General features: G+C 35.9%; 1 protein-coding gene across 1 annotated transcript in view; it reads left to right on the top strand.

Moving 5' to 3' along the window:
• Nucleotides 1-2,222: 2,222 nt before the first annotated feature.
• UNC13C (unc-13 homolog C) overlaps nt 2,223-18,405 on the top strand; it is a 148,314-nt gene continuing 132,131 nt past the window's right edge. The window contains exons 1-2 of the mRNA XM_068143868.1: nt 2,223-2,786; nt 10,529-13,785. Coding sequence (XP_067999969.1) covers nt 10,818-13,785 — 2,968 coding nt within the window. The 5' untranslated portion in view covers nt 2,223-2,786; nt 10,529-10,817. The remainder of the gene's footprint in view (nt 2,787-10,528; nt 13,786-18,405) is intronic.

Here is an 18,405-nt window from a genome sequence, read left to right on the forward strand (position 1 = left end):
TGTCCCTTTGTATCAGTTCATTGAAGGCTGATGGGGATGCCTTTTCACAATGCACAGTAGTTTCATTCCAACCATTGGCTTTCAAGTAGCTGGACTACCATATCTGTGAGATCTTTAGCTGCTGTACAGAATGAAAGCCCCTACTCATATACTTAATATTGAAAGCTCTTAGCATTGTATCTGTAACATTGATGTGAACAGAGATACACCATAACTTTCTTGTGAAAAAGAATTTGGGTAACTAGCTGCAAGTAATTAATATGTATCTATACATGATATTAGATTCTAGATTGATAAGTATAATTACAAGCAAAGCCAGCATTTTGCTGGCTTGGGCAAGTTCTGCATGGAGGTTGAATTCCAGCTAGATAAGTCATTATCAGTTTTGAAGGTCTTTGGATTGATTTTTGATTTTTGGTTCGGGTTTTGTTTTTCCCTGTTAAGTATTATTTGAATGGTACATCTGGCAGAGTGAAATTCCCTGCTTACACTGGGCTATCAAGTAAGTGGCTTTGAATGGAAACATTCAACATCTGGTAGCATAACAGGTTAGTATAAACAGGGCCAGTATTTAAGAACTTGCTTGAAGTTGTCAGCATTAGTAAAAGTGTTTCTGTTAACATTATTTGCAAACATACTTTCATAAAAAAACCCTTCTATTTTGGCAAAACATTCCAAATATTTACTGGCTTTACTGTCTGTATTCTCAAGACCATTTGCTTCATCTTGGCAAAACTCCAGTTTATTTCTGTTGTGCGCATCTACCGTGGATGGCCATACATGATCAGATTGCCTTATTTAGCTTTTCTAATGCTTGAATGAGAATTTCATCTTAATCTTGATTTTAAGAGGCATTCTTGATATAACTCATGTAATTAGGACTATAGCATAGTACTGGTAGTAGTGGACTATTTTTCTGTTGTGCACTTCTGTTGCATTCTTTTTTGGTATGCAACATGGTAGATTTGAAGCATCAGTTTGTTTGAGTTTAGCTGGAATAGTAAGCAATTACCATAGCTAAGAACCACAATAAGATTTGAATAATAAAACATTCATTCATCTGGTTCTTAACTATAAATCTAATTAATGGAGTATTTATAGATTTCATTAGTTTCAGTGGGACGTAATAAATAGAATGGTCTATAATTATTTTTACAGTGATATATAAAAAAATCAATAATATTTTTATGACTGTGTGAAGGGTCTTTATTCTGTAATTGTTCCATTTATAAAATGTACTTAATTAGGCATTGCATCCCAAGATTGCATTACGAGCAATAATATAAGGATTGCAGAAAGTGAAAGCAACGACCAATAAGATTCAAGTACTACTAGAAATACTTGCATACTTTTAAGTGCTGCCTTTTATTCAAAGAATCCTTAATATATTTTTGAAGTAAATAACAAAATTGCAAGCTTTACTGTCACAGATGTGTCAGTTATTACTAGAAAGTCTAAAGTGATGTTTATTTTTGTACAGGAAACATAAATAATTTACTACCTCAAAACTTTTACATGGCATTTCAGGGCTGCTGTTTCCTAAGATTAAAGGGGAGAATAGTGAACCTGTGGGTTTATGTTTGTACAAGTTTTGTGAAACTTTTACCCATAGATTACGTGTGTACTTTGTATATAGAGTGGTTTTATGGGATCCTTCTGGATGTATTTCTGTGGCTCTTCATGTGTCACAGTTTTAATTATATCTTCAATACATATAAGGCTGGATGTGGCTGTACAGCCCCTGTAAAATCAGTTAACGTTTGAAAAAAACACCTACTGTTTTCTGTACAGGATAATTTGCTCGCTGCATGCATAGTGATAATCCATTCTGCTGTTTGAATCCCAGTAAACAAACGACTGACTCCTACTGTTTATTCATTTGGGACATCATAATACTTTTCACAGAAAACAGTGATATGCTGCTTATTATCTGGAGCATCCTTAAATAAGCATGGAATGATAGTAGTTATGAATCTATTTAGCAGATTCATTACCAAAAGTCATCAGCTGTTGATGAAAGCACTGCTGAATGAAACAGCTATACAGCTGTTTCTCTGGGTCACATCGAACTGATAAATAAGAGGTTAGGTGAAACGTGGCCCTACCAAGCAGGAGACACTGTCAGTGTCGTCATTGTGGCTACTGGCGCACCTGCCAGCTCTCACGATGCCTGTGTTATTTCTGTGAGCAAGGTTTCTCAATAAGCCTCTTTTACTATATCTGTGAAGCAGAGGGGCTGCCTTCCACGCAGGAGGGCTGTGGCTATTGCAGCGAATACCGCATTCAAAAGCAGTAGCAGGAGAAAACAGCAACGAGGGAAGTTACCAGCACTAGAAACACCAGGATGATTACTGTTCTCTCATGTTGATGTTGCATTTAAGCAGGAGTAGGACACTGACTCCCGTTTTGCTGTTATAGAGGAGAAATAAAGCTGAGCTGCAGAATGAATTAGTAGTGAACACCATGATTACTCTTTGCTGTTAGCACAAGTTGTAGGAGGGGGGAAGAAACCAGGAGAGGGAGGAATAAAAAAAAATCTTTAAAGCTGCCTAGGGAATACAGTGGAATTTAGAGCAGATACCGTTGCGGACTAACAGCATGCCTGATTGCACTTGAGTGGAATCACTGAGAAGCAGCCTCATGTTGTATTGTACCATTTTTAAAGGGTGAAGGAAGAACGGCAAAATAGTAGTGGGATTATGTCCAGTATTTCTGCATAAATGGAAACTAATATAAAGATGGTGGTATGTAATTTGGTTTTTATTTTTAAGAAGAATTTGATCCAGGTATGTATCCTCTTTGTGCTTTTGTATCTTGTCTACATACATTTTTCTGTTTCCTTTGTTTCCTTGTTTTCATTCTGAATGTACCTCCCACTGTTCTACTTAATGAAATGCATTGATTTGTAACTGATTTGCTTTCTAATCCCTATAATGGTGATGAAACTCTGGGCTTGTGGACTTAAGAATCAACATTTTATTAAAAAGTGGAGGGTTTATTTTGTAATGTTGGTAACTCCACAATACAAGTTGAGTAAGACAGCATATTCACAGTGAGTTGTAACATTGGTATAAAAAGGTAAATAATTTAGATGTCCTGTATTTTCAAAATGCATTTATATATTTTGTTTATATCTGCCAATACTTTTTCCTAGTTCATGATAGGATTAGTAATAAATTGAGCTTCATGGATGCTTGTATTTCTGGGTCTTGATTAATCTTCAAGATGAACACCCTGCAGCTTTCTTTTGAGGAGGCAGCTTGCTCAGAATACAAGCTTGATTCTGCTCTATGTATTAGAACGCCCTTTCCCATGTACCCCCACTGCCCCACAAGCCCCAACCTTAAACAAACACCCTATAGCTATTTAATACTTTTTTGTTCAACCACCTAGGTTCAGGAAGATAATGTTAGTATTTTGCCTTCTGCAGTTCCAGAGGTCAAGTAATAGTAGCTGAAACTAATTTCTTACTATGAGATTGATGGTTTATTTTGCTTAAGGAAAGAATTATACAGATATAAAAATTGGACTGTATTCATTAACCCCCAACTTTCTTTAGTCACCTGAGTCCTATTGCATTTTTTGGTCTGATTAATATTTTCTTTCAGCTGACTGCTGATCATGTATAAGAAGTGAAATAGAACATCCAGCTGTGTGCCCTTAAACTAAGGACACTAATAGTTAGTTCTCTTACAATGGGGATGTTTATTAAAAATGTGTTAAAAATATGTAAGACACTAAAGATAATACTCCTCTGATTGTTTGATAGTCCTGAAATCTCTTACAACATTCAGTTGCATTTCTAATTTGAATGCAGCCTGGCTGTAAGTAGATTCCTACTTATGTTAATTTTGTTTTATAACATGTTGATATAAAAGGGTTAATATCAATTTCAGTATCTTAATGTTAACCCTTGACTGACAAGAATGTGCCTTGAAAGCATGCATCGGTGTTACATTATTTAATTGCTTTCTTATATGAAAACAAAACTGATCATGAAGTTGTGCTAGTTATTTTTCACAGAGGAGTGCTTGTTTCCTGAACAAAGCTGTCAGTGGTTATATAAAGTAAATGCCTTTTTTAAAGTGTAGTATAGAACTATGATTTGGCAATGGAAAACATAAGATTACTTGATGCACCAAAGCGTTCTAAAAGTCAATGCTAATTCTTGCTGTCCTGTTGAGTCTAAAAGCATTAAAGAGTGAAAAGCAGTAGGTAACATTAAAACATATTTTGTTCATCATAAGTTACTTTTGTAAAGCATATTACAATAAAAATCATGGTTAGCTGTCATCTCAAATGCCTTTCATGTAGAAAGAAGTTATGATGCAAGATAAGGGATTTTTTTTTTTCCTTTGGAATTTAAATGACATGAAGAGAATTGTATAAAGGGTTTCTGTCACTATTCCATTTGCTTGATCCTGTTGTGATGTCAGAACATTATCATAATGACTATATATTGCTGTGGAAACACTTGGGAAATCACAGGTGTAGTACTGGGATTCCAGGGTGTTATCAGGGAGAAAACTGATAGCTGAGAATATCTCAGAATTCATTAATATACCAAGCAGAAGTGAAAATTCTGTATTTTCTTTGAACTGTAATGTTGTGAAAATCTAGGAACGATGAAGCAATATATTAGATTCTAATCACTCTGAAGTCCATTGTAGTAAAACAGAAGCTCTGAAGCATAAAAATTCTTTGGCACTTAGGAAGGTTCTTGTGCAGGCTTTGTTTTCTCATCTGTGTCAATTCGGTTGATAACTCCAAAGCAGAGTTTCTTGCTTTCAGATGGAAAAGATCTCTAAAATCGCTGTGTTATAGAGTGATGTAGTACACACATGCCCACAAACTCCATGGAGGTCTGTCCAAAAGAGGTCTAACTCAGGGCAGAGAATTTCCACCCCATGGCCCAGGCCAGTACAATTAGAGAATTAACATTCTACACCTGGAAGAAAATCAAGGCATTTTAAAAAATGCTTTCTTGCAGAGTTACCATAGAGGTGGTTTGAATCTGCTAAAAAGTTTGAAATGCTAGTTTTATATATGACCTTGGATGTACACTCAGTGTACTGTAAATGTAGCCTCTGCATATGTGTTGTGCTTCAGTGTAAATTAAATCACTTGGGCGTTCAGCCTATAATGCTCTGATAAAAACTTACTAAAAATACAGACACATTTACCAGCAGAACAGATTTGGTCAAATGCATGTTGGTGCCTTCTGGTTTTTAAAGATATTAAATAGGTTCTCATTATTCTAGACTCTATACAGTAAATCTCTTGTCTATATGTAATAATCTGAGATAATAGCACGCTTGTAGTAGTATAACTCATACTTAGAAGGTAACGTGCCTGGTACTGACTTAGTAATACAGTTATCACTATATTGTCAGTAAATAACTTCTCCCTCTCCAGGTTTTCCATTCTATACATTTGTTTCTAAACAGTGTTCTAAACATTTTCAATTTTATTAGTAGTTCATGGAAAATGGACTGGCAACTTTAGCCTTAGAATTGCTGTAATAAGAACTCTCAGAGAGAAATGCAGATATTATGAATGCACCTTATGGTGTGGAGGATAGTGTAACTCAGAAAGTAAGAAAAATTATTGCAAAATAATTTTTACAACTCACAGCTGTCCTCCACAGTAATTGAGAAGAGGACATCTTTGACTCTGAGGAAAAGAAAAAAGAAATACTCTTTCCCCTTAGTGGTCATAGCAGTAGGGGAGCAGTGAAGATGACTCTTTCTCTCCAGAGTAATTACTCATCCTAGGTATCTGGGAATTTACATCTTCTTCTAAGCTGTCCTGAAGACAGTGTATTTCTATATATTGCAGAGTAGTTTAATTCCAAATACCAGTTAAAAGGGTGGGTTAATTGACTACCCTTCTAAGCTATTATATATGGTTTCTTTTTGAGACACTGTTCTAAATCAGTGAGCTAAACTCAGTTTTAAGCTTGTGCTACTTGCATCTGTTGTTATCCTGAAACTCAATGAAATTGTATGCTGGAAGAACAGCTAAGTCAGTGAACAGCTATGAATCTTGCAGTATGACTGTTAAATATTTAGCCAGGATTCCATAACATACTTGAACATATGTGCAAGCTCTTCAGGACAGCAGTAGGCTGTGTGGGTTAAAATATCAGCAGATGGTAGTTTCTTCAGACAGGGGCTTGAAACACCAGTTTGTTGTTAGTTCCTCATACAAAGAAAAGCAACATGTTTACTGGTGGTTAGATACATGAATAGCAGCATCTATAAAGACAGATGACCCGGTACAGCAAGCTTTCCAAATTATATTGATGAACAATAGGAATGGCTTTTTAGTCAAAGGGAGAGAGTGCTAACAGCACTCCATACTTTAATGTGAATGTTGGAGGGGGTGATAAGATAGGGCAAAACTGCTGGTGAGAACCTAAAGGATTCCTATAACAAAGACTAATTACTCAAGAGAGAAAGCAGAACTACTTTATTGCTCTTGTTCCTGCCTTTGCCAGGGTCTGCAGACAAGTCGTCTGCACAGCATGTGCAGCATACAGATGACCATCACTTTACTTTGAGAGACTCACCAATAACACAGATTTTAAATCTCAGTATTTAAGAATATAAAGGAGCTGACAATTGCTCCAAATTAGGTTCTTCTGAGTTAGGTCATCTGACATGATTGTCAGTGTAAGGCTGCTCTTACAGTAAACTAATGCATTCTGAGGTATATGCAGTCACCCCACAGAGGTCACTGAAAAATACAGTGATGTCACATTAACTCTATTGCCAGACGACCATAAGACTAGTGAAAGAGCATACTTGAGAAATCTGTAGATCTAAATTCTTGTTATTCTGTTATTGATTTCTTGCATTCTAGATGACTGAGGATGGCTCTCTTAGACTCATTTTCTGTGGCTGCAAAGTGAATTTTTGCATTTTGTCATGTGATTAATTAATTTTTGTGAAGCATTTTACATATCACAAGTTGATATTACTGCCTATGGGCAGTAGTGACTGCTTTGACAGTAATGCAGAGTGGTAGCACTGCAGAAAGAGACTTTTTGGTTTAATTTTGTTTTCCCTTTCTGTTTTGCTGTTGTGTACATAAACTGTCATATGCCTTTTTACAGTGGGAGACTGCACTTCAGTTTCATTGTCTTCCCTATCCCTTTCCAATATCTCCTGTACTTGATTGATAGGGTTATGCTTTGCCTTTATACTGGTTCTGCCTGATTCTTACTATTTGGAGGGACACTGCATCCACAGGGCTACCTCTGTATGGAGAGGGCTGCTGCTCTGCAGCTTCTTTACTGAGGTCCAAGCAGAAGGTTAGCAGTGATCTAGCAGTTCTCTTTAAATACCAAAATAGTTTTTAAAGATGATTCAATCTACTTTCTTTATACAAACAGAGGGCTTGATTTTATAAAATGAATAAAAAACTTGTTTAAAAAGCTATAAAGTTTTCACTGGCCCACTCTGCCCTCACTTTCACTGCACACACACACACACACCCCCCCTCACCTTCTACCTGACACAATAGTTTTAGGTTTAGGAATAAGGTCCTTTACATGTGATACTTCCAACCAACAATTTTTGTTTTGACAGTCTATGTTATCAACAGTATCCTTGAAATCATTAAAGTTACCTTGTCACCGTCAAGTTGCTTGACAGAAGTCTATATTCAGACTTGCTATTGGTAACAAGTTGAAGAAAGTGTCAGTGTGCTTTATTTACAGAAGGAAACAACTAACACTTCCTAGTTTCCTGCTCTGTAAACATCTAACATGAAGTTGGTACTTTACAGCTTGACTCCTTATGCTTAGAATGGGTTAACCCATCTGTGTTAAGCTTCACCATATACATTGATTTATGTCAATAAATAAGCAAAGTGAAAATAAAAAATGGGGTCATGATGGCTTATTGGGAGACCTGGATAAAACCAGTGAATCACTGAATGACAACTTTCAGCTCATTCAAATGCCCAGGGCTTATGTGCATCTCAAAAGACTATTCTTTATTTCCTAGAGCTTAAGCTACACTGATTTAAAATAATGAGAACAATCCTATGCAAATATTTACCAAAATAAATGGATGAGACCTATAATGGCATTAACTTTATTCCAGGTGTACATATTCAGTTTTAGATAATGAGTATTTGACAGAGCAATGATAGGTTGTAGACTGATAAACAGATCATGTGACTAATATGGCTGATACAATGGGACTTGCATGGGAGAACACAAATCTCCATTTAGCAGATTTCTATGTATTTGTACAGTACAACTTCTAATTTACTACAGAATTGTCAGAAACTGGGTTTAGATAAAGCATAAGTTAAGCATTGGCTGAAACACATATGGGTTGGCAACAAAATCAAGATTCTTTTACAGAGAAGAATAAAACCTTATTTTAAATAACTGGAAAAGTTCAAGATTCCAGTGATAGCTTCATTATTTCCTGATGTTTTGGAGGCTGACCCAGTAAAGAAGCATTTTAGCTTGTTTATAAGTTTGTAGTTTGAAGTCTTTTCAATGAGATGAGTTTCGAAGTCATCTGAATGAAGTTTATATGAGGGCACTTAAAAAGTTGTCATTGTGTGGGCAGAGAAGACAAGCAGTCACACTTCAGTAAATGGTTACAAACATTCAAGGTAAGAGCTGAATGGTTAACAAGTGTTTCTACATCTAGAAACATGCCTTTGAGAAGTCTCCCAAAATGGTTCCTTCCTGTACTAATAATATGTGAAAGCAAAGGCTGCCTTGGCTCTGGTGAGAGCTTTGTAATATTCTGAGATGCTATTTGCATGCCTTAAAAATTGCGCGCAGTGGCACCAAGCATTCTTTTGCTTGTAAACATTGCTTGCTTTTAATTTACTCTTAATATTCTGACTTCAGGTATAAGCCTGGAATAAAAAAAAAGTTAACAAGGGCTATGCTGAAGCATATATGTTAACAATATTTCACCTTTTATAAAATAACAGGCCGCAGCTTTAGGAAGGATAAAGAATGTTGTCTCTTGTTCTGCTTGCTTATGAGCTGCATCTCAATTTTGTTCAAAGTGGAAAAGAAATGTCTTTTTACATCCACTGTTCCAGGGTTCCAGAAACCAACCAGGTTTTAACCAGTTGTGCTTGGGCTCTGTTCAGCATACTGCATTTTGCTGCTGCAGTATGAGTCAATAATCAGCATTAATCAGCATTTATTATGGACCATAAGTGTAATAGTAAGGTCTGTGAAGTCAAAAATCTCTGCAATGAAAAGACCAGATCTTGAGGTGTGTGAATGGACCATAATGTTTCATGCAGGGCCATGCTGTTTGCAGATAAGGAGGACAGTTCATATCACAGAATCACAGAATTGTCAGTGTGGGAAAGGACCCCAAGGATCATCTAGTTCCAACCCCCCTGCCATGGGCAGGGACACCCTCCACTAGATCAGGTTGCCCAGAGCCACATCCAGGCTGACCTTAAAAACATCCAGGGATGCATGTGTCCACTTTGGACACCACAGAGCAATTTTACCCTGATTCTAAATAAACTTCTTATTCTGCCAAAGAATTTTTAGCTTATTTAGAAACTGAAATAGCTAATTTAAGAACTACTCCTTTGTTGGATATTTTTCTGAGCTATTTGTTTTGATTTTATTCTACAAATGTGTGATGTGTTATGAAGAAAAGGTTTATTTATATGTTTAAATGCATTGATGAAAACTTTCCTTATTCCTCCATATTGTAGATCAAATTGCTTTCCTGTTGTAATAGCACTTGGTTTTGTCCTGTGACTTGTATATCATTCTTGTTTCTCCCTCTTTTTCTCATTTTGTTTTTTTTCTGTGTCTAGAACAATGTAAGACTTAGTAACCCAGGTGAAAATGTTCTATTAGTTGTCATTATGGTTTTCTGTTATTTTGTACAAGGATTTGGCTGTTGTTTTTGTTTGTCTCGTTGGTTTGTTTTGTTGTGTTTTTGGTTTTTTTTTCCTTAAAGAGAAACTAAGAAAGTAGGCCTGTTTTAAGTCTTGGCTTATCATAATGTGTTAAAGTCTGTTATAAAAAGAAACATTCTATTTCTTAAATCATAGTCATGTGCATAATGCAGTCCCTTGACAGAACAATTCCCCTTGGATACAGTATTATTGCACAGAATCCTTGCTCCAAAAGATGAAACAAGAGACCTTTCTAATTCTCTTTTACTTGTTAGTAACAACTTGTTCCCCTGCTGTATATCATATGAATCTAAATTGAAATATCATTACTGTGAAAGAAAGACATCATTAATACCAGCTACCTCTGTTAGAGCCAGACAACTGAGCTGGACAATGAAGCCTTTAAATAAGTATAGCTTATTAATTTATATTAAAAATATTTGCCTAGAACTGCTTTCAGCTTTAATTGTTCATGAAAAGTTCGATTCAGACAATTATGGGGGAGGTATAGCTAACTACATAACTCCTCTGTATTTTCATTGTAACCCATTTAAAACAATGTTAGTATTATTGAATGCTAAGTTTGGCACCCATTGTAATGTAATTCCCTCCTTTTTAGACACTTCAAGAAGCCATGAGCAGCAGAGTGAGATTTTGGAAGACATACAAAACCTCTTCAGGATTTGGTTTCAAACAAGCAGATGTGTGATATTTTTTTTTGTTTTAATTTTGTTTTAAATTTTCTATTTTTTTTTTCTTGATGTCAAATACCAGATACCAGAGCATCAATAATTTATACATCTGTGGTTTCTAAAGAAATACATGCTGATGATCCTCTTGGAGATACAAATACTTGCCTGGATTAAAAATTGTGTTTTGTGGAAACAGCTTAATATAAATCACACTCCATGGTTTCTGCCCTCTTAAGGAGCCTGATCTCGTCTTACATATATAAGATTTGCAAAGGAATGTTTACAAAGAAATCAGGAAATAGTACAAAAAGGAAAGAGAGTAGTCAGAGCAAAAAGGAACAAGATTTAGCTCCAATTGGACAAACTAAGAATCCAAAATTTTCAAATACTTTTAAAAGCACTGTTAAAAAGATTGCAAAGTGTCCATCTGCTCGCAACTTATCAACAGAAGAAGAGGAAAGTAATAGAGAATTTTCTCTTTCTCCAACATTCAGTTACAGAGTTGCTATTGCAAATGGACTGCAAAAGCATATTTTTGTAACCAACAATACTAATGAAGATATAGTTCAAGATCTGTCTTCCAATGATAGCTCATATTCTGAGTCACTGAATGAAGTAAAAGGTGGTAGCAAGAAAAACGAATACTTATCACACACGATGCCTGTGAGACGCAACAGAAAAAGCTTAAGCAGCCTTGCGCCATCTGATGGCAGTTCAGATGGAGAACGCACTTTACACACTCTGAAACTGGGAGCTTTACGAAAACTAAGGAAATGGAAAAAGAGCCAAGAATGTGTCTCATCAGATTCAGAACTAAGTACATGGAAGAAAACATGGGGCTTAAGAAGCAAATCTCTAGATAGAACTGGTCGTCACCAGAAATCAAGTATTCTTGAACCTGGCTTCAGTTCAACAGGTTCTATTAGTCAGACCCATGATGTTATGGAAATGATCTTTAAAGAGCTTCAGGGAATAAGTCAAATTGAAACAGAACTCTCTGAATTAAGAGGTCATGTTAATGCTCTGAAACAATCAATTGATGAAATTTCTAGTAGTGTAGAGGTTGTACAAAATGAAATTGAACAATTGCGAACTGGATTTGTACAGTCCAGAAGAGAAACTCGGGACATACACGACTACATTAAGCAGATAGGCCATCCAGGAAACAAAGCAAGTCTTAGGTTTCTAAATGTGCCTGAAGAGAGGCTTGAAAAAACTGAAAACATAGTTTACAAAATATTAACAGATAAAATGGGGTTCTCAGAGGCACAAAGCACTATTAAAATTGAATTTGCCCAAAGACTGGGGCAACAAAGAGACTGTCCAAATGCAAAGCCAAGGCCTATTCTTGTTTACTTTGAGTCGTCACAACAGAGAGACTTGATTTTAAAAAAGTCTTATAAACTTAAGGGAACTGGCCTTGGGATTTCCACAGATATCTTTTCCCAAGACATAAAAGACAAAAAAGAAAGAGGACTACCTTCCTCTCAGACATATGAGAGTATGGATATGAAGCTTTTAACTGTGGAGACAAAAATTAAAATGCATGACTGGGAGTCACCTGACAGTGATAAAGACTTGGAATCAGATATAAATAAGAACAGTTATGCAAAGATATCTAAGTCAGCATTTCAAATACAAACAAGCAGTACAAAGGGGAGCATCGAGTCTCCAAATACTAAAGACCTGAATAGAGCTCCTGATGACAGCATCTTTCCAAACAGGAGAAATAGTGGCAGTCAGTCACCAGAACTTGACAACACAGAAAAACAACCAAAGACCTATTACTCAGACGTGACTCCACTATGGCATTTACAGAATGACTTTGCCACGCCAAAACTTAGCCGTTCAGAGTCAGATTTCTCAAAATTGTGCCAATCTTACTCTGAGGATTTTTCAGAAAATCAGTATTTTAGCAGAGCAAATGGCAGTTCGTTATTGTCTTCCTCTGATCGAGAACTATGGCAGCGAAGGCAAGACGATTCTCTAAACTGGTATAGTAGTTCCCAAGAACAGACTTATGGCCACGATATGCAACAGTATCCAGGGCAAGATGAAGTAGGGAACACAGAAACTGTTGACAGTCAAGTAAGCAATGGAATAACATGTGCACATGAAGACAGAAGCCACTATAGTGATTCTCAGCTTTCTTTACACGATGATCTTTCTCCTTGGAAAGACTGGAATCAGTTGGAACAAGGGACAGATTTGGGCCTAGACTTATCCTCTACACAGGAAGTTTTTGTGTATGATATGAGCAGCCCTTCAGATCAACAGACAGATTTTGGAAAGGGCCAAAATTCTGACCTCCAGTATGATACTGAAAGCTATGATTACACACTTGATGGTACTTCTCCATCATGTCCAGGCCTTGATAGCGAAACACAAAGTCAGTGGACAGGTCAATATGATGATTATCAAGAAACAAATTCAATATCCTCTTATCAGAATCAAAACAGAATGCCTGTGATGTACCGAAGTCAAAGTGAATTACCAAGTGACGACTCGGAAGAAACAGCCCCTAAATCATGGCATAGCCGATTAAGCATAGATCTTTCAGATAAGACTTTCAGCTTTCCTAAATTTGGATCTACACTTCAACGTGCTAAATCAGCTTTAGAAGTAGTCTGGAATAAAAGTACACAAAGTTTAAGTGGATATGAAGACAGTGGATCATCTTTCATGGGGAGGTTTAGAACTTTATCTCAGTCTACTGCTAATGAATCAAGTACAACACTTGACTCTGATGTTTATGCTGAGCCTTATTGCTACAAAGCAGACTATGAGGAAGACTCAATTGAACCACCTGGTGAGAATGAAACAGACTATGTAGAAGTAATGGAACAAGTCCTTGCTAAATTAGAGAACAGAACTAATAGTAGTGAAACCAGTGAGCAGGTCCAAGAATACGAAGTGGAGCAGGCTTCATATGAAGCTCCGTATTCAATACTACCAGAGGAACAATATGACACACAGTTTGACAGTGCGGTCACTGAAGAGATGTTGGAAGTTGAAAGTCACTTGGCTGCTGATGTAGTAGTAAGGGAAGATGAGAACCAGAATGTCCCAGAGCTGCTTACTGAAATTCCAAAGAAAAAAAGAATACGGCCGTCATTTAAAGAAGCTGCTTTAAAAGCATACAAGAAACAAATGAATGATTTGGAAGAAAAGATCCTTGCTGGAGGTAATAGTATTTTAATATTGTTATTTGAGTAAAATGTTGTTCTTTCTAGAGCTAGACGCTATTTCTGTGTGGTACCTGATCCTGCGTTCATTGAATTTGCTGACAAAACTTCTGCTTATGTCTGGTTTTGTTCATATTTCTGGGGAAATAGTCCCATGGAAGTCAAAAGGCTAACATTTTACATGCTTATTTTGCAGGAATTTTCTGAGCATGTTTTGTCAAACATGTTTGTAAGCAATTGTATTGCTTTGAATTTCCATAACTTGAAAATTAAATTTCGCAGGATTTAAATTTTATCAAAAGAAATAGGCAGTGCACCGTTCTTGGTTTTGGGGAGGTTGCTTTATAGCTTTCTAAAAGTACTCATGGGAGTGATCCAAAGTGTTCAGGTATTGCAGTGATTTCTTTAACAGTTTTCAAGGCATGGTTGTTTCTGCATCCTGAGTAGCAGTGTTCTTCATCCTAGGTAAATTCTGTAGTCAGTCTCCAGAAAAGGGAAGAAAAGGTTGTGGAGAGGGAAGAAAAGACTGAAGAAGTGTAAATGGTATCATCCGTGTATGAAGAGGTGTTGGAAAGGAATTAAATTTACAGAGGGTGTCAATACAGATTTATTAATGATATTTACCCTCTGTGTTAACATACTTCAAAGTCATATAAATAACTTTAGTGTCTCTAGCAATACACAAATATGGTGATTTTAAATATTAATCTACACTGTAATGTTAATGTTATAATATTGCATGTGCATTTAATTGGGAGCACCTAATTACAGTAGCTAGCCAGATGGTAATTGTCACCTTGACTGAATCTTTGCTTTCTTTAGCTTCCTTGAAAAAAATAATAATCTGATACATTCATTTTAAAGATGAAGAACTGTGCCTTTGGCACAGAATTGTGTCTAGTAGTAATCAGTATCCAAAGCTTGAGCTTGAAAGTTTTTTTCTATAGGCACTTTTACAATAAATGCATTGTCAAGTTGAAAGTGTTACTCAAGCAATTAAATATGGCTAATAGAAAGTGCTTAAATATTTTTTATATTCAAATAATGACATGAGATTGTAGATTTGCAGATATTTTTCTACAGTGCTGTGTTAGACATTAGATGGTGTGTTTATGAAGAAGGATCCAGCAATAGGTAGTATTTTATAATGACTTTTTAGTTTATTTTTTTGAGGCATGGGAGAGGGGCACAACAATCATTGTGCCTAGTCATTGCGGTGTATATTTAGAACAAAATATTTAAGGACCTAATTAAAGCATACAGGGAAGACACACAGTAGTGCAACCTAAACAGATTCCACTGTTTAAGGTTTGTGAATTTGTATACATTGTTAGATAGACTGTTAGAAAATGAGAAGTAATTTGATGTTGCATCTCATGCGATTAGTTCTATGAACTAAGTGTATTTCTTCTGTTAACCCAGCAGGTGAAAAAGCTCTTTCAAACTCTTCGTTTCTTCACACTTTTTATTTCTGAATTACTGAAGCATTTCTTATACTATATTTAAAGAGACACCATCTAACACCAAGACCAGTTTATAAAAAGGTGGCCTTATTGGTTGAAATCTATATGGCACAAAGTGTTTCCATGGTTCTAAGATTTCATACTAGGACCTTCTTTTTTTTCCACTGAAATAAAATGAGACGGGAATACAGCAGCAAGAGGCTGAAGGGAATTTACAGATGAACTGCTACAACAACACTTCTTTCAGATTCAAAAACAGTCTGCATTGACTCTTTAGTAGTACTTCTGTTTTATCGTCACACTGTTTTCCACACCCACAGAGAGGATGTGTTTGAATGTATGCTGTAGCATATCTGGCAATAGTTATTAACAAAAATCTATCATGTTTTATACATAATGTGTGAATACTTAGTCACATTAAATATCTGCAGAACACCTAGGAGTTTTTCAGACTTTAAAATTTTCAAAACATATTTCCTACCTGGAGGAGTCTACCCAAAAAACTGCAGCTGAGGGACATGCAGTCTTGGTGTAAAATCTTTCTTGATCTTGCTTTCAATGAGGTGGAGATACTCAAAAGCCCTGTGAACACATTCTGCTCAAGGTGACCCTGCTTGAGTGGGGTTCTTAGAAAAGACAGCCTCCAGAGGCTCTTTCCAGCCTCCACTATTTCATAAGGAAATAAATTTTTTTAATACTTTGTATGAAGTCTTTGAAGAAGGATGGCTTCTTAATGTCATTTTATCCTCTAAAAAATCTGATGTTTAGGTTTTGTTTATTACTTAAATTGCACAACAATTTTGAATCAGCATAGGAAACAACATATCATAAATCACTTCTCAGAGGAGTTTTACAAAACACACAAAATGTACAGCTTGCAGCCTCTCCATTTTCACAACCTGCCCTCTTCTTCATGTGTAGATTCATGCATGTCCAGAGAATGTTTCATTTATCATTTAAGCAAATAGTAGTTTGGGGTATTATAGCTTTTTAATATTTGCAGGAGCAGTTACAACTCTAAACAAAAGTGACTTATAGCTGATCTACATGACTTTTATGTATGAGTTGGATTTATCACTCTCATACACCTATAACTGATTCACAATCAACTTCTGACTTCTTATTTATGGATGGAAAAGTACAAGTTGCAAATCAAGTTCCTTGAATTAATCTTCATTATGTAACCAAAGCATAATCTATTGTTTAATGACTACTGTTTAATGAATTGTGTCATCTCTCTGTGTAGGCTGGTGCAGGTAGGCAGCAATCTGGACAACCAGAGATATAGCCAGATAATACAGTAGTTTTATGTCTCCAATTTAGTATGGAAGGAAGGTTTAGAATGCTATTATTTTCATTCTAGTAACACATGAGGTATGGTCATAAATAATTTATTAGTGCACAAGATCCCCATCCAATAGTTCTATTCTCTGTGTCTAGCTGGAGATAAAAAAAAATACACTATGGGCTGATTGCTTATGTATTATTTATTACAATGTGTTTTTGGAGACACAGTGGGATGAAAGTAATAGGGTATATGGATGAGAGGAGACATGAGCAATAGAAGAGTAATCCTCGGATTTCAAGTTTTGTAAGGACATAGAGGCAGTGTGTTTTTCCTTGTATTTTAATGGAAAGACTGATGAATTTTTAGGAAAATACCAGCTTGTTTCTTTGTATGCTATAATTGAGAATAACTCTTACCCTGTTATTTATTGTTAGTATAATCACTTGTTATTTTCTAGCTTTCTTTTATGTCTTCTTTCATCACCATTCCTATCTTGTTATCTTTTACAGGTACCTTAGAATAACCATAATTCTCTCCCCTGGTGAAACTATCAGTCTGGATAAGCTTAGAGAGTTACATGTACTCAGTTGCTTTTAGTGATAACATAGACTTTTTGTGAATGGTAGTTTATAGGCAATAGCTTTTTGATGTAGTTAAGGATCTTACTGATCATTTGGTGACTGGTCAGATTTCAAAAAGCCTTTCATACAAATTTTCTACAGGCTAACCTGTAGATTGTTTATGGTATCAAGATGTGTGAACTCATCTTACTTTACACGTACATGCAGTGGTAAGTAAGATTACAGGGGCTATGGATGACAGTTGCCTCTTAAACAGTGGATGAAAGTGGGATTTCTATTATTTTCTAGGAAGATTGTGGCCAGCCTGATCTAGTGTGGGGTGTCCCTGCCGATGGCTGGGGGGTTGGAACTAGATGATCCTTGTGGTCCCTTCCAACCCTGACTGATACTATGATACTATTATGTGTAGTGGTATCTAACTGAAGAACAGAACTTTAAGACCAATATCAGTACAGCTGTGTTTTGTACATGCCTAAAACAGGAAATGTGATGCTAAGGTTTAAAACAAAAGGAACCAGTAAGTTATTAGCTGCCTTCCCCTTGCAGTGTGATCATTTGACTCCATATTAAGAAACACTATCAGAAAAATGCTAATGAATATTTCCAATTCTCTCCATGCAAGCTATGCCTGTTTGGTTTTTTCCTAAACAAGTGTGTATTTTCTTCTTTTCAAAGCTTTTTTGGCATTTTTTTAGTATCTGTTTGCTGGAACTGCCTGAGTCAGCTGTATTTTCCTAGACTACAGGCTTCAGAAGTTAATCTAACCTTGTCTTATGGTTTTGTTTCCTTTATGTCTTGCCACCATTATATGTCTTTAATACACTTGTATAGATGCAGTTACTAATAACTATACTTAATAGCATTATATCTTGTTATGTTAATACAAATAATGGGTTTGGACTTGAAAAGTTCAGTGCTGTGGCCCAGCTGAAAATCAATTGATAGAGTATTGTTCCATAAATTAATCAGTCATTTTATATCTGTTCAAGTGGAAACAGGATAAATAAATCCATTACCTTGGTCGCAAAAATTGCATATTGATTGGTGGTGACTGTAATGGGGAAATAAGAAGTCTGTGAAGATAAATTGCTTTTAAATGTTCAACAGTTCTCCTATGCTCAATCTACATGGGCTGTATTGGGAAATAGGTTTTAAGAAAAAATCACTGTTTGTTGAAAGAGAAACAAAAGGTACATATATATCATCTTATTTCTTAATTGCTTGAGGTAACTATGTTGATTGATTAAAATAGTGTGCTTGCGTTCATGAGGTTTTTCTTCCATTGAA

The sequence above is a fragment of the Melanerpes formicivorus genome, unplaced genomic scaffold (genome assembly GCF_026170545.1).
Source record: "Melanerpes formicivorus ecotype bairdi unplaced genomic scaffold, bMelFor1.0.p_v2 SCAF_10, whole genome shotgun sequence".
Taxonomy (NCBI): domain Eukaryota; kingdom Metazoa; phylum Chordata; class Aves; order Piciformes; family Picidae; genus Melanerpes; species Melanerpes formicivorus.